Source organism: Hyperolius riggenbachi, chromosome 9 (assembly GCF_040937935.1).
Source record: "Hyperolius riggenbachi isolate aHypRig1 chromosome 9, aHypRig1.pri, whole genome shotgun sequence".
Classification (NCBI taxonomy): Eukaryota; Metazoa; Chordata; class Amphibia; order Anura; family Hyperoliidae; genus Hyperolius; species Hyperolius riggenbachi.
Window position 1 is genome coordinate 88566292 of NC_090654.1, and position 27573 is coordinate 88593864.

Consider the following 27573-nt stretch of genomic DNA (forward strand, 5'->3'; position numbering starts at 1 on the left):
GTCACCGCAATTGACGACTCTCCTTTACAAGGAAAGTCCCCACTGTGTCAGACTCCTCCTCTCTAGTGTTGGGCGAACATCCAGATGTTCGGGTTCGGGGGGGTTCGGCCGAACATGCCCCCGATATTCGGCATGTTTAGGACGAACCCCGAACCCAACCCGAACATGTCTCTTTGGGGCCCCTATAGGGTCCCAGCATAAAGGGAGAGCATGCCCCGAGCGCGGGGGGGTCGGAAATGCCCCCCACCCCTCCCCGCTAAGCTCTCCCTTCTGCCGGTACCCTATAAAATTAAATTTAAGTCCCCCGAAAGTACCTGAGGTGGAGGGCAGGAAGAGGGCAGCCGGAGATCCTAGGCGCTAGTACCATCTGGTACTTCCGCCCTCTCTCTGACGCACTTCCTGTTTACATTTGTAAGTCGCGTCAAGAGAGCAGAAGTACCGCGATGAAGCATATGAGGGTACGTGTCATCATGTAGATGACGCGTACCCTCGTACGCGTCATCGCGGTACTTCTGCTCTCTTGACGCGACTTACAAATGTAAACAGGAAGTGCGTCAGAGAGAGGGCGGAAGTACCAGATGGTACTAGCGCCTAGGATCTCCGGCTGCCCTCTTCCTGCCCTCCTCCTCAGGTACTTTCGGGGGATTTAAATTTAATTTTATAGGGTACCGGCAGAAGGGAGAGCTTAGCGGGGAGGGGTGGGGGGCATTTCCGACCCCCCCCCCCCCCCCGCGCTCGGGGAATGCTCTCCCTTTATGCTGGGACCCTATAGGGGGCTTTGTTCGGCCGAACCCGAACAGTGGCGAACACTGTTCGCCCAACACTACTCCTCTCTCACTTCAAGTCGGAGTTTTGCACCACGAGACCATACAATTCTTTGTTTTAAAAATGTCTACTTCTACAGTGATATTAGGCTTACCCTGGTTACGTTTACATTCTCCTCAGTTTAATTGGAGGGATGGGCAGCTGACCACATGGTCTCCTTATTGCTCTCAGCATTGTCTACAAAGTATAGCCTTGTGTTCTACTAAGGTTCATGTGCAAGGAGTCCCTCCACAATATCAGGATTACTCTGATGTGTTTTGTCCTTGAGCAGCAGATCGATTACCTTCACATAGACCTTTCGACTGCCCCATTGATTTGAAACCGGGAACCATGCCTCCTAGGGGTCACTTATATAACCTCTCTCATCCAGAAAAACTGGCCATGGATGATTATATTCAGGAGGACTTACAGAAGGGGTTCATCCGCCCTTCAAGATCCCCTGCGGGAGCGGGATTCTTTTTTGTTCAAAAAAAAGACGGAGGTTTGCGTCCCTGTATTGACTACAGGGGTTTAAATAAGATCACGATTAAAAATCGTTATCCACTTCCACTCATTGACGACTTGTTTACACAAGTGTCTGAGGCTTCCGTATTTACTAAACTGGATCTGAGAGGGGCCTATAACTTAATTCGTATCAGGGAAGAAGACAAATGGAAGACGGCGTTCAACACGCCCAAGGGGCATTATGAATACTTGGTGATGCCCTTTGGGTTGTGTAACGCTCTTGCGGTTTTTCAGGAGTTTGTGAACGAGATCTTTAGGGAGGTACTGGGTCATTTCGTGATTGTGTATTTAGATGACATTTTGATATTTTCTAAAAATCTCACTGATCATCGCCAACATGTCAAGTATGTGTTACAAAATCTCAGGCAGAATCAATTATTCGCAAAATTGGAAAAATGTGTTTTTGAGACGAAAGAGATATCCTTTCTGGGATATATTATCTCCATGACAGGCTTATCCATGGATCCCAGGAAGGTCTCTGCTGTGAGGGATTGGCCACAACCCTCTGGGCTTAAAGCACTGCAGCGATTCCTGGGATTCGCGAATCATTATAGGAAATTCATCAAGGGTTTCTCGTCTGTGGTGACTCCACTTACCAATTTGATGAAAAAAGGGGCTGATGCCACTCATTGGTCAGAGGAAGCTTGTGCGGCTTTTTCTTTTTTGGAAAAAGCATTCTGTTCTGCCCCTATACTACGTCATGTGGATGTGGCTTACCCATTCATAGTAGAGGTAGATGCCTCGGAGGTTGGAGTTGGAGCAGTGTTGTCCCAGCGCTCAGGTCCTCAAGTTAAACTTCATCCCTGTGCCTTTTTCTCTAGAAAATTCTCTCCAGCCCAGAGGAATTATGATATGGGAAACAGGGAATTGTTGGCCATCAAACTTGCTTTTGAGGAGTGGCGCCACTGGTTGGAGGGGGCGGAGCATGTAATAACTGTATACACAGATCATAAAAAATTGCAGTATATTGAAAAGGCCAAAAGACTCACCCCCAGACAGGCCAGAGGGGCTCTCTTTTTCTCCCGGTTTAATTTCATAATTACATTTACACCAGGGAGTAAGAACATCAAAGCAGACGCTCTATCACGTTGTTTCGAACCGGAAACAGCGCCACCTCCTTCTCCAGAAAGTATTCTGTCCAAGGAGATCATTTTGGCAGCCACCGAAATAGTGGAAGATCTCGCTAACCTTCTTAACCCTTTTCAAGTAGAGGTCCCAAAGGGGAAACCGGAAGGCGTTCTGTATGTTCCCTGTCAGTTGCGTACCAATGTTGTGCAACTGTTTCATGGACATAAGAATGCCTGACATCCTGGTATTTCCAGAACCCAGGAATTGTTAGGTAGATCTGTCTGGTGGCCATCTTTACAACCTGATTGCAGAGAATTTGTTAAAGCTTGTTCTGTCTGTGCTAGGAGCAAACCCTCCCGACAGGCTCCAGCCGGAACCTTACAGTCTCTGCCCTCCCCTCAGGAACCATGGAAGCATATCTCCATGGACTTTGTGGGGGAACTTCCGGTTTCCAGCGGAAAGACTGTCATATGGGTGGTCACAGATAGATTCAGTAAGATGGCCCATTTTGTGCCTTTGAAGGGTCTCCCTACTGCCCAAGAATTGGCTGATCTTTTTGTGCAAAACATTTTTAAATTGCACGGTATTCCGGAGAATATCGTCTCAGACAGAGGGGTCCAGTTCGTCTCGAAATTCTGGTGGGCCTTCTGTAAAAGGATGGGTATGTATTTGTCCTTTTCGTCGGGTTACCACCCGCAGACCAATGGTCAGACGGAAAGGATCAACCAGTCCTTGGAACAGTTCCTGAGATGTTATGTGGTGGACGCCCAACACCAGTGGGTAGAGTTTCTACCATTTGCAGAGTTCGCACATAATAATCTCAGGAATGAGTCTTCGGGGTATGCGCCTTTTCAGGTGGTCAATGGGAAGTTTCCCAAATTTTCCCCCTTACTCCGTTCCCTGTTCTGGAGGAGTGGCAGAAATCTTTTAGAAAGATTTGGGCTAGTGTCAGTGCAAATTTAAAAAAAAAAACTTTTGGCATACAGAAGAGACAGGCAGATAAGAGACGATCTGCGGGGTGGGAGTTCAAACCTGGAGACAAGGTTTGGGCGTCTACTCGACATATAGCTCTAAGACAGCTGTCAGCAAAACTTGGGCCCAGGTATATTGGACCATATCCAATTTCTGAAAGGGTTAATCGTGTCACTTACAGGGTCAATTTACCCCCTTCTCTAAAGGTGGGAAAAGCCTTTCATGTGTCGCTCTTGAAGCCGGCTGTTCAGGTGGATTCCCTCCCGCCTCACCCTGTCATGGTTGATGGTGAGCCTGAATGGGAGGTTGAGGAGATCTTGGACTCCAGTCGAGTTCAGGGTTCAGTGCAGTATTTGGTGCATTGGAGAGGGTATGGTCTAGAGGAAAGGTCCTGGGTCAAAGCAGGTGATTTACATGCTGATAATCTTAGGAGACGGTTCCATGAGCTCCATCCTGACAGGCCAGGTGGGACGTGTCCGGAGTCCACGCCTAGAGGAAGGGGTACTGTAACGAAAAATCCGCAACACCGGATGGATTGCGGAAATATGGTCGCATCCAGTCCGGCAAGCCGACCTTCCAACGCGGGATGTGGAAATTCGTCCGCAACCACTGCGCAAACCCGTCCGAGCACTCTGCTCCAAACTCACCAGCATGCTGCTCACCAGGGCTCTGCCATCTTGTCTCTAGGGGGCGTGCGTGCACGACAGACACGCCTTTATACTCTTAGAAAGCGTGTCAGCTGACATTTTAGCCTGCTCTGATTGGTTGCTGCCTGGGATGGAGACTTCTCTCCCAGGCAATATTTAAGGAAGTGCTTTTCAGTCACAATTCGTCTGTGTTTGCGATACCCTGTGTCAGCACTCAGACCTAGTCAGCCTTGTCTCTGATATTGTGCTATATATTGGTTTATTGCCAATATATACACATATTACACTGTTTTGATTTATCGTGTATGATTCTGTGCCTGTCTTGACTACTCTTCTGCTTCCTGATTCTGTACTTCGCCAGCCCGTACCGTTATCGACTATTGGCTTGGTTTCCGACTATTCTCTTGTCTCACGTTTCTGTACTGCTGCCGCGTGATCTGTTGCCGAACCTCATTTTGTCTGACCTTTCTCCCTTCAGTGGAACGTTTCCCACTGTAGGGTTCAATTAGAGGCTTGCCTCTTTGAGACGACCGCCACTAGCAAACCCTTGCTGCTAGAGGCCGAGAATCCTCCACTCCGTCCTTTGGAGGATCTCACACACAGGGTTCCCATTCAGAGGTAACCACACCTCTGAGGAATTACAGTGTGGTGGATATTTCCACAGACTTGAATTTACGCTGTATATTATTATTGTTGTCTGCTGTTCCAGCTTGCTGGAGGTTGTATCTCTGTGCCCTATAGAGATACTCTATTGTACCAAGCACCCTCTTGCATACGATTGTATCGTGTCACGCTATACTTGCATTATTGGTGATTCTGCAGATCACCATATAATCAGAATATCTGTGCTTGCTGACACCAATCGTTACCAATACTTATTTATTTTGGACCTAACTACTTTTGTTTCTCTTAATTATGTTATTTGTGTGCTGCTCTCCTTACCTATTCATACATAATTTAAAATGATTTTGTTGATTTTCCATGCTCTGAAGTATAAAAAGTATTGAATTTTGCCTCTGCGCAACTTCTGTGAAATATCATGTTTGCAACTTGCTGATCTGATGTGCAGATCATATTTAGTTTAAAAACACATAGGGACAGATATCTCAGATATCTCTGTGTGTGCAGGCAAGGGTTACAGTTTAATTAAGATTGCCCATGAATGCTCTCTCAGCTGGCTGGTACTTAAACACTGTCCTGAATGCTAAAATATCAATGTGCAAGATTAGTCTGAAACAACAACCATTATAGTAGATCCTTCAAGGTAAAGGCATTTAGCAGTATTTTTGGTTAAGTAAACCTACTTTATATGATTAGGGGTAGTGTGAGAGATTGTTTAGTGTATTCAAACTTGGAGCTAGAAAGAGGTTTTACAGGAATGAAGGATTAAACTTCCAATTCCTTTTATGTAAAAACCACAATGCTTCTGGTGGTTAAAACTAAAAGTGGCCAGATCAACCATTAGATAGATCCCTCTCTGATTGAAACTAATCAGAGAGGGATACATTGGGCTTGATTCACTAAAGTGTGCTAAGTGTTAGCACGCCAGTGATAAGCCACTTAGCATGTGCAAACTGGCTTTGCATGTGCTAATATACACGTAAAAGTTTGTGCGCGCAAGGTTTTGCGCGCAACGGTTCGTGTGCAAAATCAGCCGCTTCATGTGCTAAATAGCATGATAAGCATACTTCGCACGTGAAGCTGCTGATTTTGCACACGAAGCGGTGAGCTTAAAACTTTACGTGTGCAAACCTTTACGCGCTCTAAAATAGTACGCGATCAGTAACAGCTTTGCCATGCACACTACTTAGCACCCTAGTTTGCACGTGCAAAGCTTTTAGGCATGCTAACTGTGCTAGCATGCTTTAGTGAAACAAGCCCATTGCCTTCCTACACACTGCACATCAATTTCCAGTTCAGTAGGAAATCTTTTGGAAATCATCCTGCCGCCGCTGATGCCACATGCTGGGCTGCCCCCCATGTGTATATGTGTCATTCCCCCATGCCATGCTCAGTGTTAAAGTCTCACCTCTCCACTGGTCTCCTTCGGTGTCCAACATCACCATAAGCACCTGCACCATGTGACACTGGTGCATACAAACATCACAACATGCCCCAGTGTCATGTGGACACTGGAGGTGGTCAGAAGTCACACCGGCAGATAGGTGAGACTTTAACACTGCACAGGGGCACGGGGGGTGTCACTTATACAGTTGGAGGGATATTGGCCAGGGGTCCTTTGTTCATCGCAATATTGAGCGCCATTACCCCCGCGTTCCCTAATCAAGCCCTTGTGACCAAGATTATTCCACCATTCCTGATCAATCCATTTGACTAATTTCTGCTGGCAATCGAAGGAGTGATCGATCGGGTGGCCATGTTACATAGTTACATAGTTATTTTGGTTGAAAAAAGACATACATCCATCGAGTTCAACCAGTATAAAGTACAAGACCAGCCTGCTCCCTCACATATCCCTGTTGATCCAGAGGAAGGCGAAAAAACCCTTACAAGGCATGGTCCAATTAGCCCCTAAAGGGAAAAATTCCTTCCCGACTCCAGATGGCAATCAGATAAAATCCCTGGATCAACATCATTAGGCATTACCTAGTAATTGTAGCCTGGATGTCTTTCAATGCAAGGAAAGCATCTAAGCCCCCTTTAAATGCAGGTATAGAGTTTGCCATAACAACTGTTGCAGCACCCATTTCCTTTCTGATTTGATACAATTATTGAATTGGAAAGTTGATCAAGCAACAATATCGAGTAATGCATAGGCACCCTTAGGCCTATTTTTGGGAGAAACATCACAACATTTTATTTTCCTAACATGAAATTAGAAATAAAAAAGTTTTGACTTACCATAGTAATGGTTGTCCAACACTGTAAAAGGAAGACAAATGCCCTGATGCACAAAACTTCTCATGAGTTATCTCACTTTGGTCCGGATGCACTTAGCTTTCCTCATGAGTTATTTTGCCTTCTCTTTTTCTCTCAGCATGTCAATACAATACTAATGTACTCATGTACTCAATTCTCTGGGAGAGAGAGGATAAGTGTGCGGCTGCTTATTGGAAGTACTTCCACATTACCTCACAATTGAGCCCATTCTATTAACACTGGGCTCAGGCACTTTGCAAGAGAGGTAGGATTAACCTTCCCCAAGGCAAAGTACCCGCTAATGTTAAGAACTGTGAGGTCTGGTGTTCCTCATGGGGCAGATCCTTAAGCTGGCCAATTCCATCATGAAATGTGAATAGGAGAACATAAAGGCAAGGCTTGAAAAATGAGACCCGTGTTTTGTTGTTGACGTTGTTGTTATTGTTTTGATTTTTTTTTAAATAAATATGCATTATAATTTTAATTTCCCACCATTATCTGATTTTGAGAATTCCAGGGGATCACTGAAAGACATCACTGACCTTAAAATGTTGTTTAGAAGAATGGAGAGGAGCCCTTTTAACTTTTAACCCCTTGCCTCCCGTGCAGGCTGGTATTAATCAGGATGGCAGAGATGACACATGCGTAAAGCTGGAACCCTGAGCAATATCAGCCCACATGGTTAATAACACTGAAGTGCACCTTGCAGTAAGAGTGGAAAATCTCCTCTCCCCCTTTGCAAAACAGTCCTATCAAGTGTTACGGTTAAGGACATGGGCCTTTACCCACCTCTGGTGCCAAAGAAAAGATAAGGATAATAGTATTGAAGGGGGGAGGGGGGGTAAATGACAAGGAGGAGCCAGTTTTCCAAACCATCTCAGGGGAACGTATTCAAAAATAAAAAAATTGCCAAAAAAAAACAACAGTTAGTGCCCCAAATATATATGTAACACCCCCCACTTTTTTTTCGTAAAATAGGTCCTCGTACGTCCACCATTTTTTTTCTCTTTACTTGGTGTGGGAGAGACAGTAAGCTGTGGCAGTATGGAGGGAGAAGTAACACTGAGATGGGTTGGAAGAAAAAAAAAGAAAAAGAAAAGGGCAGAAGTGATGTCACTTTTGGTATTACAGAAAAAATAGTCAAGATGGAAACCAGCAGAAATACTATTTTCTTTCTTTTTTGTTTTCATATCACATTTCTCCTAAATCTGACAGTGTATACTAAAACAGGAAAGGTAAGCTAAATAACAAATTTATTATTTGATGATTTTTTTTTTCAGTTCATATTTTATCTCACTTTCTTTGTTCCAAAAAAAAGGGTTGAGGCAGGGAACACACTTGACTTTCAGTTTTCCGCGCGCGTTTTTCTGCATACTTTTTCTGCACACCAAGTGTGTCTCCATGCAGGAAAACGCGCGCTTTTTTTCACAGCAGCTAATGTAAATGATAGAGGAAACTGCCAAAATGTGCAGAGTCATCATGCAGAATGTCAGGTTTTTTTCTGCGTGCGTACAACACAGTAAGTGTGCACTAGCACATTGATTAACATGAGTTCTCAGTTTTTCTGTGCAGAAAACGCGCACTAAAACAGTCAAGTGTGTTCCCTGCCTCAATGTTAAAGAAACTCTGAAGCCAATTTAAAATCCCGTTTTTATCTTACATGCATGTTAAGAAGTATCAGTAGACCTAAAACACTGCATTCCCTTGGCAGAACGAGGGATTTAGACCCCCCCCCCCAAATCCCGGGGCAAAAATACACGACTTTCTTGGTCGTGGATTTTGCTGCCCGGGTAGGCAGTGCTTTGAGCTGCAGCTCTGCCTCACTGAAGTAAGTTTTTGACTGATCCACCGAGCGGATCAGTCAAAAACAGTCTTATCGGTCTGCCGACAGACTGTATACATGTCCTGCAGAACGACCCCGCCGTGGGAGGGTCTGACGGACCCGTCGTTTGAAATGTGTACGCGCCTTTAGAGAGAGATTTGTCTCTTGGTCGAATCTGCAAATCAACACTAGATGTATGGCTACCTTTATATAGATACGATGAAGAAACCAAAGATAAGGCATGATAGCTCAAGAGATAAGATAAGTGAATCAGGACTGGTATCTTTTTCTTAGGTGCCTGATGTTGTCTCTTCAAGTACCAAATCAGGTTCAAATGAATTAAAATAATAGAAGTGCTCATAAATTTAATTTTAGCACATTGCAAACAAAAGAAAACAAAACATTCACTTAGCTTTGATGTTATTTTCTCTCATTGTTTTGTTTGTTAGGTGTTAAAAAAGGTGTATTATCTAGGTAAGGTGAAACAAAAAACATAAGCTCTGATAACTCATGAGAAAAGCTTAGTGCGTCAGGGCGATAGTAGGTTAAATATTCAATATGGAAAGGTGAGGCACTTCTTGCTCTGCTCGCAACTCTGTGGGGTGAGGGAAGGAGGCACCTATATCAGGGGAACATCTGACTACCTATACTCAGGTGGGTCGAAGACGAAGGTGGGTCGTCAGGCTAACTATACCGGTGGAACGTCTGACTACCTATACTCGGAGGGGGGTCTTCAGGCTCCCTACAGTTGGAGAGACATCTGACTACCTATACTGGGGGGTGGGGGGGGGGTACTGGGGAGACATCTGACTACCTATACTGGGGGTGTCAACAGGCTACCTTTACTGGGGGGACATCTGACTACCTATACTGGGGGGTCATACCTATACTGGCAGAGTTATCAGGCTACCTATCCCGGGGAGACATCTTCTGACTACTGACTACTGGAGGGTCATCAGACAACCTATACGGGGGGGGGGGGGCACACCTGACTACCTATACTGGGTGGGGAAGGGGGGGTCATCAGGCTACCTATACTGGGGGGATATCTGGCTACCTATATGGTGGGGTCATCAGGCTACCCCTACTGGGGGATCATCTGTCTACCCTACCCATACTTGGGGGGGGGGGGGGTCATCAGGCTACCTATACTGGGGATATCTGGTTACCTATACAGGGGAAGGGGGGTGACATCTGGCTACCTATACTAGTATGGTTTCCAGGCAGAGGAGGAGGATACATTGATCCAGTAAAGGAGAACATTTCTATCCATGTAGCTTGTCTTTCCACTGGATGAAGGTACACCGAAGCTCAAAATGTTTCACATTAAGGACATGTCTTTTTTGAGCCTAGACAACTACACTCACCTAAAGGATTATTAGGAACACCTGTTCAATTTCTCATTAATGCAATTATGTAATCAACCAATCACATGGCAGTTGCTTCAATGCATTTAGGGGTGTGGTCCTGGTCAAGACAATCTCCTGAACTCCAAACTGAATGTAAGTATGGGAAAGAAAGGTGATTTAAGCAATTTTGAGTGTGGCATGGTTGTTAGTGCCAGACGGGCAGGTCTGAGTATTTCACAATCTGCTCAGTTACTGGGATTTTCACGCACAACCATTTCTAGGGTTTACAAAGAATGGTGTGAAAAGGGAAAAACATCCAGTATGCGGCAGTCCTGTGGGCAAAAAATGCCTTGTTGATGCTCTCGGTCAGAAGAAAATGGCCAACTGATTCAAGCTGATAGAAGAGCAACGTTGACTGAAGTAACCACTCGTTACAACCGAGATATGCAGCAAAGCATTTGTGAAGCCACAACACGCACAACCTTGAGGCGGATGGGCTACAACAGCAGAAGACCCTACCGGGTACCACTCATCTCTACTACAAATACGAAAAAGAGGCTACAATTTGCACAAGCTCACCAAAATTGGACAGCTGAAGACTGGAAAAATGTTGCCAGGTCTGATGAGTCTCAATAGAGTCAGAATTTGGCGTAAACAGAATGAGAACATGGATTCATCATGCCTTGTTGGTGGTGTACCCATCCTCTGATGACTACTTCCAGCAGGATAATGCACCATGTCACAAAGCTCGAATCATTTCAAATTGGTTTCTTGAACATGACAACGAGTTCACTGTACTAAAATGGCCCCCACAGTCACCAGATCTCAACCCAATAGAGCATCTTTGGAATGGGAGATTTGTGCCCTGGATGTGCATCCCACAAATCTCCGTCAACTGCAAGATGCTATCCTACCAATATAGGCCAACATTTCTAAAGAATGCTTTCAGCACCTTGTTGAATCAATGCCATGTAGAATTAAGTCACATTTTGAAGGTGAAAGGGGGTCAAACACTGTATTAGCATGGTGTTCCTAATAATCCTTTAGGTGAGTATAGCAAATAGACAGACTGCCACCAGCAGGACATATTGTCCAAGGGGGGAAGCCCAGAAGGAAAAGGGCAATAAAGTGTACCTTATATGAGGTCTGAAGTATCTTTATGGATTCTGATGGCAGTCCTGGTTGGGGGTGGCAGGATAATAGATAAGGGAGTGGCTGAAGAGGTTAAGATAGACAAATACAATCAAACAGAGAGAGAGGGAGGTGGGGGGGGAAGGGGGAAGAGGACATTTGAGAGAGAGACCGTGAAAGTAGAGAGAGATGGAAATGTGATGCAGAGAGATGCAGAGAGATGCAGAGAAGGGAAGAGGGAAACAAAATGAAACTGGAGTATTAAAAGCCTAAAGGTGGCCACACACCATACAATAAAAAGATCCAATTTTACACCAATTCTATAAAAACAATGAGTTGTACAGAAAAAAAATCAAAAGTTTTCCATTTGAGCAAGAATTCTGATCGAATTTTTTATTTTTTTTTTAAATATATGTCGATTGGGAGTGCTAGATCTTTCTGATCAATTTTTATGCAGATTGAATGGTTTTTGATTTATAGATCTTGATTTATAAATTCTTAAATTATACATCCATGCATTTTTTTCAGGTTTCAATCATTTTTTTTTCATAATTAGGATACAAATTGACCATGTGAGTGTGATACATTGGTTGGATTTTTCAAATGTTACTATCAATCAGATTGTATTGTGTGTGGCCACCTTAAGCCTCGGTTCCCACTTATATAGAAAATTTACTCATCCAGAATATTTTCTACACCTCCGCTTAACACAGGAAGTGGATCCTTTTGTTAAAAATAGCCGTTTCCAATTGGTAAACAAAAAAATGGATTTGTGTCTCAGGTTATGGTAAAAGGAACGCAGAGTCCCAACATGCTGCATTTTTTTGGACAAGCGGATCTGTTAGTCACATATGGTGCAATGCATCCACACGCAAATGCAACCTAAAAGCGGAGAGGAGCAAACACTGAACTGGTCCACTCTGCTCCAAACCAAACAAGAGTTCTGAAATGGGAATCAAGTCTTATTGCCTGGTACACACCGTGCAATTTCCCGTCAGATAAACATGTCAAATCGAAGTGACCAAAAAAAATCAGAAATCACATCAGACCTCTGGGAAATAATAATTTCTACACGTCTATCTGATGAGAAATTGCACGGTGTGTACCAGGCATAAATCAGAAGACATAAGACTGCTGATTCATACAATAACACTGCATTGTTGCAGAACGATGGAAGACACGCAACTTTACTTAAAGATTAACTTACTTTTATCAGCGTCATAATCTAAAAAAAAAAAAACAGATAAAGAAGACAAGATAAACTCATGCATCAAAACATACCGTAATAAAATTTAAAAAAAAAGCATTATAATATCTGTAACACAAATATTCCAGCAAGTTGAAATCTATAGTCTTACTGTCTTTGGACACAATAATGAGTTTCTCCGACTAGAATTTTATAAAAAAAAATATTTTCCAACTCTAGTAAAAGCACACCTGAAGTGAAATGGATATGAAGGCTGACATATTTATTTCCTTTTAAACAATGCAAAGTGCTTCACTGCCCTACTGATCCTCTGCCTCTAATACTGTAAAGGTGGCCATACATCAAGCGATTTTGTCGGGCGATCGACCAAAAGACAAACCTCTCTCTGATCGAATCTGATCGGAAAGGGATCCCCCCCCAGGGAGTCTTTACCCCACCTCCTCCTGGGGCACCGGAGGTGGGGAAGAGCCCCTTGTCAATGGATTGGACAAAGGCTCCAAGGGAGAGGGGAAGGCTTGGCTGCGCCTCTCCCTGGAGCCCCCCCATACCATGGACCATGCGGGCTGGTATAGCTCAGGGTGCGAAGCCCCAGTCGGCCGGGGCTCCGCCTTCTGGCTATCCCAGGCTGCATGGGGGACAAGGGGATAAAGAGGCTCGGGAGGGGAGACCCCACATCATTTTTTTTATTATTTTCCCACTATCAGCACACAATTTTTTTTTCAAATATTGTTTCCCGCTATCTTTTTAACATATCCTGCAAATGCGATGTTGCTAGGATGTAAGGGGCCTTTGCTATTAACTGCTAAAGTGGGCAGGAATTGTTTCATTGTTTTCCTTTGAAATTTTAAAATCTATTTTCTTAAAAACTATAAGGTCTTTTTTTCCTCTTGTTCCCACTGTTCTTCTTAACATATCTGGCAAATGTAGTGTTCCTCCCATGTAAGGGGGCTTTGCTATTAACTGCTAAATTCAGCAGGTTTGGGCAGCTTTTTAATCACAAATACTTTTTTGTTTCAAAATCGATTTTCTCCAAAACTAAAAGTTCTTTTTGAATTTTTTTTTAAATTTTAGCCACATCTCGCCTTTATAATCCATGCAATTTTAGTGATTATAGCATGGATGGGGGCTTTGCTATTAGCTAAAATGCTTTTCTGTGATCATGGCCAGAAGTGATTGCCTCATTCACGGGAACATCTGGAAATGAATCACGCCATTTCCGGATTTTTTTTCAACCACGGCCAAATAGGTTGAATCCGTGATCGGGGGCATCCGAGCATCACTGCTATTAAGTATCATTACATGCAACTGGATGGCATTTGTAGCCCAGCAAATTGGTGTCTGTCTGTGTGAATGGGGCCTAAGGGTTAATAATCCCATGCTAGAAATCAGTCTTTCTGTAGTAGGTGAAGTTGCAGCACAGTTCTACCTGATAACAAATTAGAGGTCATAAAACTGGTGAGTGACTGTGACAAACATTCTCTCAGGGAGGAGATAAGAAGTTCAATAGGTCTTCATTACTCTGTGTGGGAGCTGAATAAAGTGCAACAACAAATGAGAGTGAGACAAGTGCATCCTCAAACCTACACCTTTAAACTTTAAAGCCAAAATAAGAATTTGGAATTCCATTAAAGCTCTATTTAGGATTAGATCTGTAGAATCATGCTTACTTTCAAACCAACACTGAAAATACTGAACAGCTTTTGCTGTCTACAGATGGTGTCTTCATCCTAAGACATTTATTTGTACCCACTGTGAAGTTAATAAGACAACCCTCACTGCTTAAATCGTTAGGGGGAGGGGGAGTAGTCCATAATGTTTGCTATTCGCAAGCACTATCATATAAAAAGGGCAATGAAAGTGTATTAGAGAGATAAGAGATATGGAATTGTTAACAGGCACATAGTGGCAAACATACCAAGTGGAAAGTCTTCTCCCATCGCCTGTTCTGTAAGAAAAATAAAACAGAAATTAAAAAAAATAAAACCTATTTAAAAAAACAACATTATTTACTATTACTCTTCACTTTCATCCATTAATATATTATTATGACAAGTACTACACAGAACAATGAACCTTTCAAATTAGCGTCTGCACCTGTGTGTGGAGCTAACCACTTCAGGACCAGAGCAATTGTCACCCCTCATTCGCTTCTGATTAGCATAGATAAATATCTAAAACCCTGGAGCAAAAGGGTTATGAGGCACCCAAATTAAATGAGATCTAAGATGACATTAATGATGTCACTACAACAGTTAGAGTACAGGTTATTACTATAGTTATTATACATTTATATAGCTGTGATACACCCCGCAGTACTGTACGGAGGTCGGTCTGTTTCTCTGCCTTGCAAGAGCGTTATGGCTTATAATTGGTTATCAGTGAGAGAGAAAGAGCCATTTGCATACCTGCATTTTTAAGCCCCAGGCTGGGTTCACCGTGATCAGTTGCATAACTCATGCATTATATTGACTGTGAACTGCAATGGATACTGGCAATAGGCTTTAATACAAAGCCTGCATGCAGCGAGTTAGAATAAGGTGATCTGTTACTGTGAACAGCCGCATAGAATTGTATAGGCCATAAGCTAACATGCAGAAATCTTCTGCAATGCAACTGATCACTGTGAACAGGGCCTCAGTCTGGAATCACAGTGGTCAGTTGCAAAAGGTATGTGTTATAATACACTAAAATGAGTGTGAGCTGCAATGGAGACTGGAATAGACTTTAATGCAAAACCTGCATGCAGCGAGTTAGAAACACGTGATCAGTTACAACCCTTTACTGTGAACAGGACCTTAGAATTATATGGGCAGTCAGATGACATGAAGAATTATTCTGCAATGCAATGAGCCCTGTGAACCTAGCCTTAGGCTGACTTTACAGTGGTCAGTTGCATAATGCATGAATTATAATGAGTGCAGACTGGACATAGACTGGAATACAAAGCCTGCATGCAGCAAGTTAAAATAACACAATTACGGCTATTGTGCAGGCCCATAGAATTGTATGGGCAGTGAATTGACATACAGAATTATTCTGCAACGCAACTGAGCACTGTGAACATAGGCAAACGCAGGGGGGGATTACAGCTGCCCAGAATCCCCCCTCAGACCAGAGCCAGTGCAGTGTATGGGGACAGGCACCAGTTGAGACAACAGCATGTCTGCAGGCATCCTGCGGCTCACAGCACTACCCCCTTTCTTTCCTTGCTACAGTTGACTTTGGATAGAGCAGCAGCGTGTGTACATAGCATGGAACAGCTCTGGGGAACATAACAAAGTCCGGTATGAGCACAGCCCTGTGCCCTGCTGTGTGAATGCTTCACTTTCCTCTTTATTACCAATGTCAGCTGTCCTCATTATTATCTGTATCCAAACTGCTCCTGATCGATCCCGTTGTCGGTTGGACGGACAAGAAATTGCATTATGCGTACCCAGCATGATCTCCTACCATATTATTAAAACTGTATTGTGTGTGGCTAACGGAGACCTTTCAGAAATCCCCCCTTTGAAAATCCTGGGTTTGCCCCTGGTGAACTAGCCCTTACAGTGAGAAAACAAAATAAAAAAGGAACACAGCCTAGTTCTTTGCAGGATTAGGGCTATACACATTTATGTTCATATCACGTCACATCAGTTCAGACACCCTTAAAGTGAAACTGAACTCTTGCAGGGGACAGAAGAAAAACATAGAGAAATGCCCCCGTATGTATTTAGAGAGTTTAGCCTGTTTAATGAGATGGCAGATAAGCTCATATGAAAGCACAGAAGGTTAACAATATGTCTGCTTCCATGTATCAGGAAGTAGAAACAGTGCAGATTTATTTTAGGATTTGTATCAGGTGTAACACAGAATTGTTTTTTGTTTAAAGGTCATTATGTTGTTGTGGATCTTTTAGAGCAGAGAAGATGTTCTGAGTTCAAGTCCGCTTTATAGTCTCACATAAGAGACAGTTTTCATGATGCCTTTGGTGACACCAAATTAGTTAATTTATGCATAATTTGCAGATATGCGTTTGTTTAAGTGTATAATTAAAGAAAACCTTAAGTCTGCACAAAAAAATGACTTTTACTCACCTGGGGCTCCCCTCAGCCCCCTGCAGCTGAACGGTGCCCTCGCCGTGTCCCTCCGATGCACCTGGACTCGCCGGCGGCCACTTCCGGTTTGCCTGTCACTGGCCGACAATAGCATTATAGAGGGCGCTATTGCGGCCAGGAACGCGTTCCCAGCCTGTCGGCCGGTGGCGGCCAGACCGGAAGTAGCCGCCAGTGAGTCCAGGCGCATTGGAGGGACACGGCGAGGGCACCGTTCAGCTGCAGGGGGCTGAGGGGAGTCATTTTTTGTGCAGACTTAAGTATCCCTTTAAGCACCAAATAAAGCAAAATGCCTGTTACATGTTTGAATTGTAAAATAGAACAAAATCAGCAAAATCTTTAAAAATTAGGTTAAAACAAATGATAATGCCACCAATGGATCTTTCTGAATTAACCCCAATGTGTGTCCAATTGTGGCCAAGGATGGTGCTGATGCTGTATATTATGGCAAAATGTTCTTTCAGGTCAGTTATGATGCTGTCTATTTTAATGATAATCTGTCTACTTTTTACTAATTAAAAGTGCGGGCCCTTGCAATCTAACGATGTTTAATGAGAGAGGTAGTCCAGTAAATTTAGCCATACATCTAGCGTTGATGGGCAGATTGACCAAGAGACAGATCTCTCTCTGAGTAGAGAGAGATCTGTTGGCTGCCCATACACCGCAGACCGATTCCCTATCAATTTCATGCTGCAATAGATCTAGATTTGGCCTTATAATGCCGCACCCATTGCCTCACCAGCCCAACACTGTCCCCCTAATGTTCAATGTGCCCCTGTGGTGCCCAGTGCTCTATACATTACCCGCCGGTATCTGCCACTAGCTCTGGGCTGGTTCTGGTCTCCGTCCACAATCTGCATACACGAGAAACGTCGGCAACCACATGGGATGCGTGTATGGATGGAGGATGGAGCCTGGAGCCTGTGGCAAGCACAGACCGATAATGTACTGGGCAGAGGAGGTGGGGGGTGGGGCATTAAACATTAGGGAGGACAGCGTCAAAGGTTTTGTTGCGTTTGTTGCTTGTCCTGATATCGTTCGCCATTACCGATCATGACAGCCCGACATCTTGCAGCGTGTCCGATCGACATGCTTGGCCTGAAATTGGTCTCATCTGTAGATGTATGAATACCTTAACACTGCTGTTAGATATCTAACTCCCCTTTTCAACAATAACACTCCTTACATCTCTCTCTCTTTTCACACTCTAAAGTCTACATGACATGACTTATCAGCACTTACCTCCTTCCTTTGGTTTATTGGCCACTAGTTGCTTATCAGCATCCTCTTTCTCCTCATCTGTCGTCACTACCATGGATGTTAGCGGGGTGACAAAATGATACTTCAAGGAGAGATTGAGGGCTTTCTCTTTCACCCTCTGCTTATCTTCCCCATCCAAAGAGATCCTGCGTGTTAGAGATTGCTTAATTTAAAATGTTACATAACAGCTTAGAGGCCTATTCATAAAAGTGGCAATAGAACCCTGATGTATATCTCAGTCAACATAATGTTGCTGACAATGGATCACAAAAATAAACATAAGCTTATAGGTTAACATTGCTATGAAAAGCAGTAATATGCCTCTGACTCCCCTATGGATGTTTAGAGTCACATGACTTAAACATCATGTGACTGACTAAGCCAATAAATGAGAGAATGAAGAACATCTCTCCCTATTGTTAAATGAAAGGCTAGGATTTGTTACCAGGGGTAATGATAAGGAGAGGATTACATTCACTGGAAAAAATAAGCTCCTCTGTGGCTCCATGGAACTGAATCCCATTTGCTACCCCTTTGGTGTTAATGATGTGCATGTGGACAGGTGTGATGTGGCAGTAGTGATGGTACTCATCACATCACATTTTTACAAATAGGATGCTGGTCATTTTTGGCCTTAACCTCCCTAGCGGTATGGACAGAAATGTCCGTTCAAAAAAACATGCTGTGAACAGTATAAACATGCATACACATCAATACTCTCCTGCACTGTATACTAGACCCTTGCTTGACACATTTTGGCAAGTTACAGGAAAAAAAAAGTTTTAAAAATAAATTTTATCACTGTCTGCACAGAAATCCTGGGGAAATTGAACGCTGGGTAGGTTAAAGGACCACTATCATGAAAAAATGTAAAATACATGTAAACACATACAAATAAGAAGTTTGTTTCTTCCAGAGTAAAATAAGCCATACATTAATTTTCTTCTGTTCGATCTCACTTACAGTAGGCAGTAGAAATCTGACAGAACCAACAGGTTTTGGACTCGCCCAGCTCTCTATGGGGGATTCTCAGCATGGCCTTTATTCTTTAGAATGCCACTCCCTGAAAAAGGATTTAGACAAAGATGCCAGCCAGCCAGCCTCCCTGCACACGTTTTTTGGCAGTTGGACAGAGCAACTGCCATTCACAAAGTGCTTTTGAAAATTATGAAAACCCTGAAAACCCCCCTACGAGGAGATGGGCTAGTCTAAAACATGTCCTTTCTGTCAGATTTCCACTACCTATTGTAAGTGACAGCAACATGAGAGAAAAGTAATTTATGACTCATTTTGTTCTGAAAGAAATGTACTTCTTATTTGTATGTGTTCACATATATTTAAAATTTTACGATTTTCGCAATTGTGGTCCTTTAAAAATGTCTACTGATAGTTTGTATTTTTAACACACATTCATAAATATGTTGATATGTTGATCCAGAAGAAAGCCTGACAGAACTAGTGAGGCCTCTGCCTATAAATCTTTAGAAAATAATGAGAACCATCCTATTCTTCACCTCCTTGTGGTACAAACTATTCTGGGGAAATGTTATTACTAGTTGGTTACAGCTGGGAAACATTTTTAATGCAAATGGTATGCAGCTTGGAACCAGCCCAGCCCACATTGTCAGGAAGTGCATTTGATTGGCCCAACTCCAAGATGTATACAAATTGAATTACATTAGCATGCATGCATCTCATTGACTACTTCTAGCTGGTAATGGAGTACATCAGACATATCATAGGATGCACCAGGTTATTTTAACCACTTGGAGCTCACTCAGTGGACACATGAGTTCTGAGTGGAACTGGCCAACAATTTATAACAGGAGACACAATTGCGGTGCAATCTATCAAGAACTGATCCGGCTGTTGCACAATCTCTTGCAGCTCACACAGTCCGTCTGTCAGCGACACAACCACGCATGCGATGCCTTGCATAACAGCATCTGGTTGCTGAGCAACCTTCCATCCCCTGGCGACACACATGATTCCAGGCACTTACACACCCAGATCCAGGGCGTCCCCTTTGAGCCGCCGCATACACCCGACATAGGAACCTAGCAATGCCGCCTGCATTTCTAGCAACGGCCCACCAATAAGGAAACGGCAGGGCATCTTTTTTGCAGATGCCATGAGTGCTTACCCCATCACCTAGTGATGCTGCTTGCGTTGCTAGCAACGGTACTTCTGCCTACTACCACGGAAGGAACAGGGCATCTCCTTCTCACCATGGCAGCATAGCTACAGCTACACCATTGGTGGATTGCCACCAGAAATCCACCCAGTGGCAAGAAGTTCTCATGAGGGCCATTAGTTGCCAGGTTACTTTGCCCTTTCCACTACTATTTAAACAGTTAACGTATGTGGCAGTGATGCACTTGATGAAGGTGTGGATACATCTAAATGCATTGTAACTTCACTGGCACACTAACAGGGTGATAGCCTGCTGCCCTCCACTACCAGGGACCTAGATTGCTGCTGGCCACAGCGACCGCTTAAGACATCACCCTCGACCTTCATGGGCATAGTCCCAGATATGCTTTTAAAGATTTGTTACCAAGTAAGTGCAATGGATGCTTGCATTGCAAAATAAAAGTTACTGTATTTCACAAACTGGAGTGCTCTCTTTCTCTTTTTCTTATTTCTTCACAACAATTTATAATGCAGATGACTTACTGTTGGATCAGCAGTTGCTCTATAGTTAGATAGGCCCATAATCGCTCAGTGAAATCGCCAAAGATATACTGCTGTTCTTTCTCCACATCTTCTTCCTTTAAATTGGTTTCCACTTTTATGGAAAAAGGCTCAGACATCTTTATGAAAACAAGACAGTTCATGTCAGTAATAAACTAAAAGTCCAACTTTGCTGAGAAAATGCACTTTAGGAAAACATTTTGGCAAGCGTTATTGCATGCCTTTACCTGCTTCTGTTTTGTCAGTATTAATTAGGCATTGCCAGAGGACTTGCTGAAATCTAAAAAGAGTGCCAAGTGTGACGTTCTAATCTGAGAGGTTGGAGTTAATTTACTAAGATTGGAGAACACTGGTGATTGTATGCAATCCAAACCTCAACTGGATTTGTAAAAAAAAACAAAAAAAAAAAACACAACAAATCTTTATTAGCTGGTGACAAATAAATCAGTTTCAAAGTACTCGGTGAGGAACACAGACATTGGCCACTTTCTGTGCAACAGACCTGCAGTGCTATAGATTACACAGCTAAGTATGTGCCTTCTCCCTCTTCTAGTCATTTGCTAAAAAAAAAAAAAATTCAAGATAGGATTTTTAGGTTCTGAAGTATTTAAAACATTTGAGCACCCTGTCCCTGACTACTAAGTTCTTAGATGATCAAATCTGTGCCTGGGGTTGGGCTTCAAGAAAGCTAGGACAGCCTAGTTTTATCTAAATAAGAACCAAAATATGTTTCCACTGGGGGGTGCCTGCATATAACTGCACTCATTTACTAACCTTTCATTACTGCCACTATGATGTGACGTGACTGAAGCCTTACAAACGTTTGCCACCTAAAAGTACCATACATTATTTTTTAGATGTTCACTTCAGGCTTACTGGATCAGTTCAGTAATCTCCATCCTTAGTAAATAGAGCCCAAACCCTCTCCCTATTATTTTTGTCGACATGCAAGTTTTTTCCTAAAGGCAAAACCATTAGTGCAATAAACCTAAAGGAACTGGAAAGGATGTCATATTTCACGTCAGAGGTAGTGTTGGGCGAACAGTGTTCGCCACTGTTCGGGTTCTGCAGAACATCACCCTGTTCGGGTGATGTTCGAGTTCGGCCGAACACCTGACGGTGCTCGGCCAAACCGTTCGGCCATATGGCCGAACTAAGAGCGCATGGCCGAACGTTCCCCGAACGTTCGGCTAGCGCTGTGATTGGCCGAACGGGTCACGTGGTTCGGACCCGAACGCGCTCTGATTGGCCGAACGGTCACGTGGTTCGGGTAAATAAATACCCGAACCACGTCATATCTCCGCCATTTGTCTGTGGGTTTAGCTTTGGGTAGGCAGGCAGGGTAGTTCGCGCTCCAGCCACGCTAGCCAGGGTCCCCCCTGTCATTGTGTCACTGCTGGGAACAGTAGTACACCGCTTGCTCAGCCACACTATATAGCATTCTGTTTACTGCCACTCTGTGTACCTCGCTCAGCCACACTATATAGCATTCTGTTTACTGCCACTCTGTGTCTGCTGGGAATAGTAGTACACCGCTTGCTCAGCCACACTATATAGCATTCTGTTTACTGCCACTCTGTGTACCTCGCTCAGCCACACTATATAGCATTCTGTTTACTGCCACTCTGTGTCTGCTGGGAATAGTGGTACACCGCTCGCTCAGCCACACTATATAGCATTCTGTTCACTGTTCTGTGTCTGCTTGGAATAGTGGTACACCGCTCGCTCAGCCACACTATATAGCATTCTGTTTACTGTTCTGTGTCTGCTGGGAATAGTGGTACACCGCTCGCTCAGCCACACTATATAGCATTCTGTTTACTGTTCTGTGTCTGCTGGGAATAGTGGTACACCGCTCGCTCAGCCACACTATATAGCATTCTGTTTACTGTTCTGTGTCTGCTGGGAATAGTGGTACACCGCTCGCTCATCCACACTATATAGCATTCTGTTCACTGTTCTGTGTCTGCTGGGAATAGTGGTACACCGCCCGCTCAGCCACACTATATAGCATTCTGTTCACTGTTCTGTGTCTGCTGGGAATAGTGGTACACCGCTCGCTCAGCCACACTATATAGCATTCTGTTCACTGTTCTGTGTCTGCTGGGAACAGTAGTACACCGCTCGCTCAGCCAGAGTATATAGCATTGTGTTTACTGCCACTCTGTGTACACCGCTCAGCCAGACTATATACCATTGTTTACTGACACTCTGTGTACACCGCTCAGCCAGACTATATACCATTGTTTACTGACACTCTGTGTACACCGCTCAGCCAGACTATATACCATTGTTTACTGCCACTCTGATTCTGCTGGGAACAGTAGTACACCGCTCGCTCAGCCAGACTATATAGCATTGTGTTTACTGCCACTCTGTGTACACCGCTCAGCCAGACTATATACCATTGTTTACTGACACTCTGTGTACACCGCTCAGCCAGACTATATACCATTGTTTACTGAAACTCTGTGTACACCGCTCAGCCAGACTATATACCATTGTTTACTGCCACTCTGATTCTGCTGGGAACAGTAGTACACCGCTCGCTCAGCCAGACTATATACCATTGTTTACTGACACTATATAGCAGACTATATAGCATTGTGTGTACACCGCTCAGCCAGACTATATACCATTGTTTACTGACACTCTGTGTACACCGCTCAGCCAGACTATATACCATTGTTTACTGCCACTCTGATTCTGCTGGGAACAGTAGTACACCGCTCGCTCAGCCAGACTATATACCATTGTTTACTGACACTCTGTGTACACCGCTCAGCCAGACTATATACCATTGTTTACTGCCACTCTGATTCTGCTGGGAACAGTAGTACACCGCTCGCTCAGCCAGACTATATACCATTGTTTACTGACACTATATAGCAGACTATATAGCATTGTGTGTACACCGCTCAGCCAGACTATATACCATTGTTTACTGACACTCTGTGTACACCGCTCAGCCAGACTATATACCATTGTTTACTGCCACTCTGATTCTGCTGGGAACAGTAGTACACCGCTCGCTCAGCCAGACTATATACCATTGTTTACTGACACTCTGTGTACACCGCTCAGCCAGACTATATACCATTGTTTACTGCCACTCTGATTCTGCTGGGAACAGTAGTACACCGCTCGCTCAGCCAGACTATATACCATTGTTTACTGACACTCTGTGTACACCGCTCAGCCAGACTATATACCATTGTTTACTGCCACTCTGATTCTGCTGGGAACAGTAGTACACCGCTCGCTCAGCCAGACTATATACCATTGTTTACTGACACTATATAGCAGACTATATAGCATTGTGTGTACACCGCTCAGCCAGACTATATACCATTGTTTACTGCCACTCTGATTCTGCTGGGAACAGTAGTACACCGCTCGCTCAGCCAGACTATATAGCATTGTGTTTACTGCCACTCTGTGTACACCGCTCAGCCACACTATATAGCATTGCGTACTCTGCCAGTCAGTGTGTATATTGCTGGGATCAGTAATACTCCACTCACCGTCAACCACTATATGAGCTCAACATGAGTTCCCCAGAGACCTCCGCTGTGAGCAGCACTCCCAACAACAGCAACAGCCAACGCCCCACGCAAGCTATAACATCCACCCCAGCAGCCAGTGGTCAGCAGCAGCCCTCCCCGGAGGAGAACGTTGTGTCCATCAGTCCGTCGCCAGAGCGATTAATGAGGGCTGCCATTGAGGAGATGATGGGGCCTGATGTGGAGGAGGAGGTCTGGCTCAGGCCAGCATCCCAAGTTAATGTTGAGGACGATGAGGGGTCTGTGTCTGGGGATGTTGGGGTGGCAGAGGTGGTGGGTGGGTCAGACTCAGGAGAAGAGTTGTATGATGAGGATGATGATCGGGACCATCTGTATGTGCCTCAGAGTCCGACCCCGGAAAACATGTTGTATCGTGTGTTTAGGTACTAAAATCTGCGTTCCCTCCCAGTAGTGTTGGGCGAACAGTGTTTGCCACTGTTCGGGTTCTGCAGAACATCACCCTGTTCGGGGTGACTATATAGCAGACTATATAGCATTGTGTTTAATGCCACTCTGTGTACACGGCTCAGCCACACTATATAGCATTGTGTTTACTTCCACTCTGTGTCTGCTGGGAACAGTAGTACACCGCTCACCCGCCACTGTATAGCATTGTGCTCTGTGTCACTGCTGACAATAGTGGTACACCGCTCACCCACCACTGTATAGCATTTCTGTACTGCCACTGTACTGCTGCCAGTCAGCGTGTACTTTAAGGATAAGTGAAATGAGGAAGAAATCCGGTGAAAGAGGGAGGGGCAAGGGAAGAGGTGTTTCCCCTGACGGTTCACGTACAGGCCACAGGGGAGCACCCAAGAAAACCCACTCAATACTGCCCATGTTGTCCAGGACAACAACCCTCACAGATCCAAAAGAACAGGACCAGATAATTACTTGGATGACCTCTCAAGCGTCCAGCAGTGGGTTAAGCAGCACCAGCACATCACGCACGAGGTCCGAGTCCTCAGCCAGTTAAAGTCTGGGCTTTCTTTGAAGACTGCACTGAGGATGTTACCATGGCGATTTGCAAGGTGTGCAAGACCCGCCTGAGCAGGGGGAAAAGTATTAACAACCTCTCCACCACCAGCATGAGCCGCCACATTCTATCCAAACATCCCACTCTGTGGGCAAACGCGGCAGGACAGGGTACCACCAGCAACACTGCCTCCCTTGGGTTCACCAGACTCACCACCAGACCCGCCTCAGCAGCAGCAGTAGCCCAGCCATTGCGTGGTTCACAACATTCACAAACATCAGACGATGCTGACACTGTCACTTTCCGGACTAGTGCTCTTGAGGTCTCCCAGTGTTCATCAAACACAACAACCAACAGCCCTTCGGTGTGCAGCGCTACGGTTGAGTTGTCTGTCTCTGAGATGTTTGAGCACAAGAGGAAATTGCCAGCAAATGACCCCCGGGCCGTGGCAGTAACAGCCAGCCAGCATAGCCAAGCTTCTGGCCTGCGAAATGCTGCCATATCGAGTGGTGGAGACAAACAGCTTCAAGGGCATGATGTCAGTGGCCATCCCACGTTACGTTGTTCCCAGCCGCTACCACTTTGCGCGCTCTGCAGTGCCTGAGTTGCATGAGCACGTGGTCAGCTAAATAACCCGAAGCTTGAAGAATGCCGTTGCCTGCAAGGTTCACCTCACCACTGACACCTGGACGAGTGCGTTCGGCCAGGGTCGATACATCTCCCTTACCGCGCACTGGGTGAACCTTGTGGAGCCTGGCAGCGATTCCTCACCTGCTACGGCGCGGGTGTTGCCCACGCCGCAAACAGCTGGATAACAACAGCAGCACCTACCTCTCTGACTCCTTCTCCTCCAACGCATCTCAAAGCTGTACCTCATCCGGAAATGCTAACCCAGCACCAGCAGCAGTAGGATCGTGGAAGCAGTGCAGCACAGCTGTTGGCATGCGTCAGCAAGCGTTGCTGAAGCTGATCTGCCTTGGGGATAAGCAGCACACAGGGGAGGAAATTTGGAGGGGAATAAAGGAACAGACGGATTTGTGGCTGGCACCGCTGGACCTGAAACCGGGCATGAAGCTAGACACCTGGCACGAACTGGCAATGTACGCAATAGAGGTGCTGGCTTGCCCGGCAGCCAGCGTTATGTCGGAACGCTGTTTCAGTGCTGCCGGAGGCATCATCACAGATCGGCGTATCCGCCTCTCCACAGAAAATGCAGACCGTCTGACTCAAATTAAAATGAATCAATCCTGGATTGGAAACGACTACGCAACACTCCTGGACCCCAACCAAGTAACATGACCGATGAACATCTGGGATGGTTTAGCGTTTCCGGTCCCTGTTTATTGAACCTCTCATCTGTATTACATTTATGACTGCATGGCGGCAAAAAGCATTGCTGCTATATCCGCACGCTTTTTGTCCTCATGCAAGGCCTGGGTTGTTGTGTCTCACAAAGCGTGGCCTTCTCCTCCTGCGCCTCCTCCTGTTCCATCACGTGTGCTGCTGCTGCTGCTGCTGCTGCTGGGTTACCGTTGCCGCGTGGTCCCTGTTTATGGAACCTCTTATCTTTATTACATTTATGACTACATGGCGGTACAAAGCATGCTATCCGCACGCTTTTTGTCCTCATGCAAGGCCTGGGTTGTTGTGTCTCACAAAGCGTGGCCTTCTCCTCCTGCGCCTCCTCCTGTTCCATCACGTGTGCTGCTGCTGCTGCTGCTGCTGGGTTAGCGTTGCCGGTCCCTGTTTATGGAACCTCTTATCTTTATTACATTTATGACTACATGGCGGTACAAAGCATGCTATCCGCACGCTTTTTGTCCTCATGCAAGGCCTGGGTTGTTGTGTCTCACAAAGCGTGGCCTTCTCCTCCTGCGCCTCCTCCTGTTCCATCACGTGTGCTGCTGCTGCTGCTGCTGCTGGGTTAGCGTTGCCGCGTGGTCCCTGTTTATTGAACCTCTTATCTTTATTACATTTATGACTACATGGCGGTACAAAGCATGCTCTCCGCACGCTTTTTGTCCTCATGCAAGGCCTGGGTTGTTGTGTCTCACAAAGCGTGGCCTTCTCCTCCTGCGCCTCCTCCTGTTCCATCACGTGTGCTGCTGCTGGGTTAGCGTTGCCGCGTGGTCCCTGTTTATTGAACCACTTATCTTTATTACATTTATGACTGCATGGTGGTACAAAGCATGCTATCCGCACGCTTCTTGTCCTCATGCAAGGCCTGGGTTGTTGTGTCTCAAAGCGTGGCCTTCTCCTCCTGCGCCACCCTCCTCCTGTTCCATCACGTGTGCTGCTGCTGGGTTAGCATTACCGGTCCCTTTTCCTGGAACCTCTTATATGTATTACATTTATGACTGCATGCCGACAAAAAGCATGTTACCTGTGCAAAGAAAACAGACATTTCCCGCATTTAAAAGACAGTTTTCCCTTTGAAACTTTAAAATCGATTTTCTCAAAAACTATAAGCTCTTTTTGCTAAATTTTTTTTTCCTCTTGTACCCACTCCCAAGGTGCACATACCCTGTAAATTTGGGGTATGTAGCATGTAAGGAGGCTTTACAAAGCACAAAAGTTCGGG

General features: G+C 44.9%; 1 protein-coding gene across 8 annotated transcripts in view; it reads right to left on the bottom strand.

Moving 5' to 3' along the window:
* LOC137532545 (inter-alpha-trypsin inhibitor heavy chain H4-like) overlaps nucleotides 1-27573 on the bottom strand; it is a 250307-nt gene that overhangs the window by 161280 nt on the left and 61454 nt on the right. For all 8 annotated transcript variants that reach the window (XM_068253163.1, XM_068253162.1, XM_068253164.1 and 5 more), the window contains exons 12-16: nucleotides 20436-20572; nucleotides 17742-17905; nucleotides 14321-14350; nucleotides 12406-12423; nucleotides 6879-6899 (exon numbers count right to left, since the gene is read on the bottom strand). In XM_068253163.1, the coding sequence (XP_068109264.1) occupies nucleotides 6879-6899; nucleotides 12406-12423; nucleotides 14321-14350; nucleotides 17742-17905; nucleotides 20436-20572 (370 nt within the window). The remainder of the gene's footprint in view (nucleotides 1-6878; nucleotides 6900-12405; nucleotides 12424-14320; nucleotides 14351-17741; nucleotides 17906-20435; nucleotides 20573-27573) is intronic.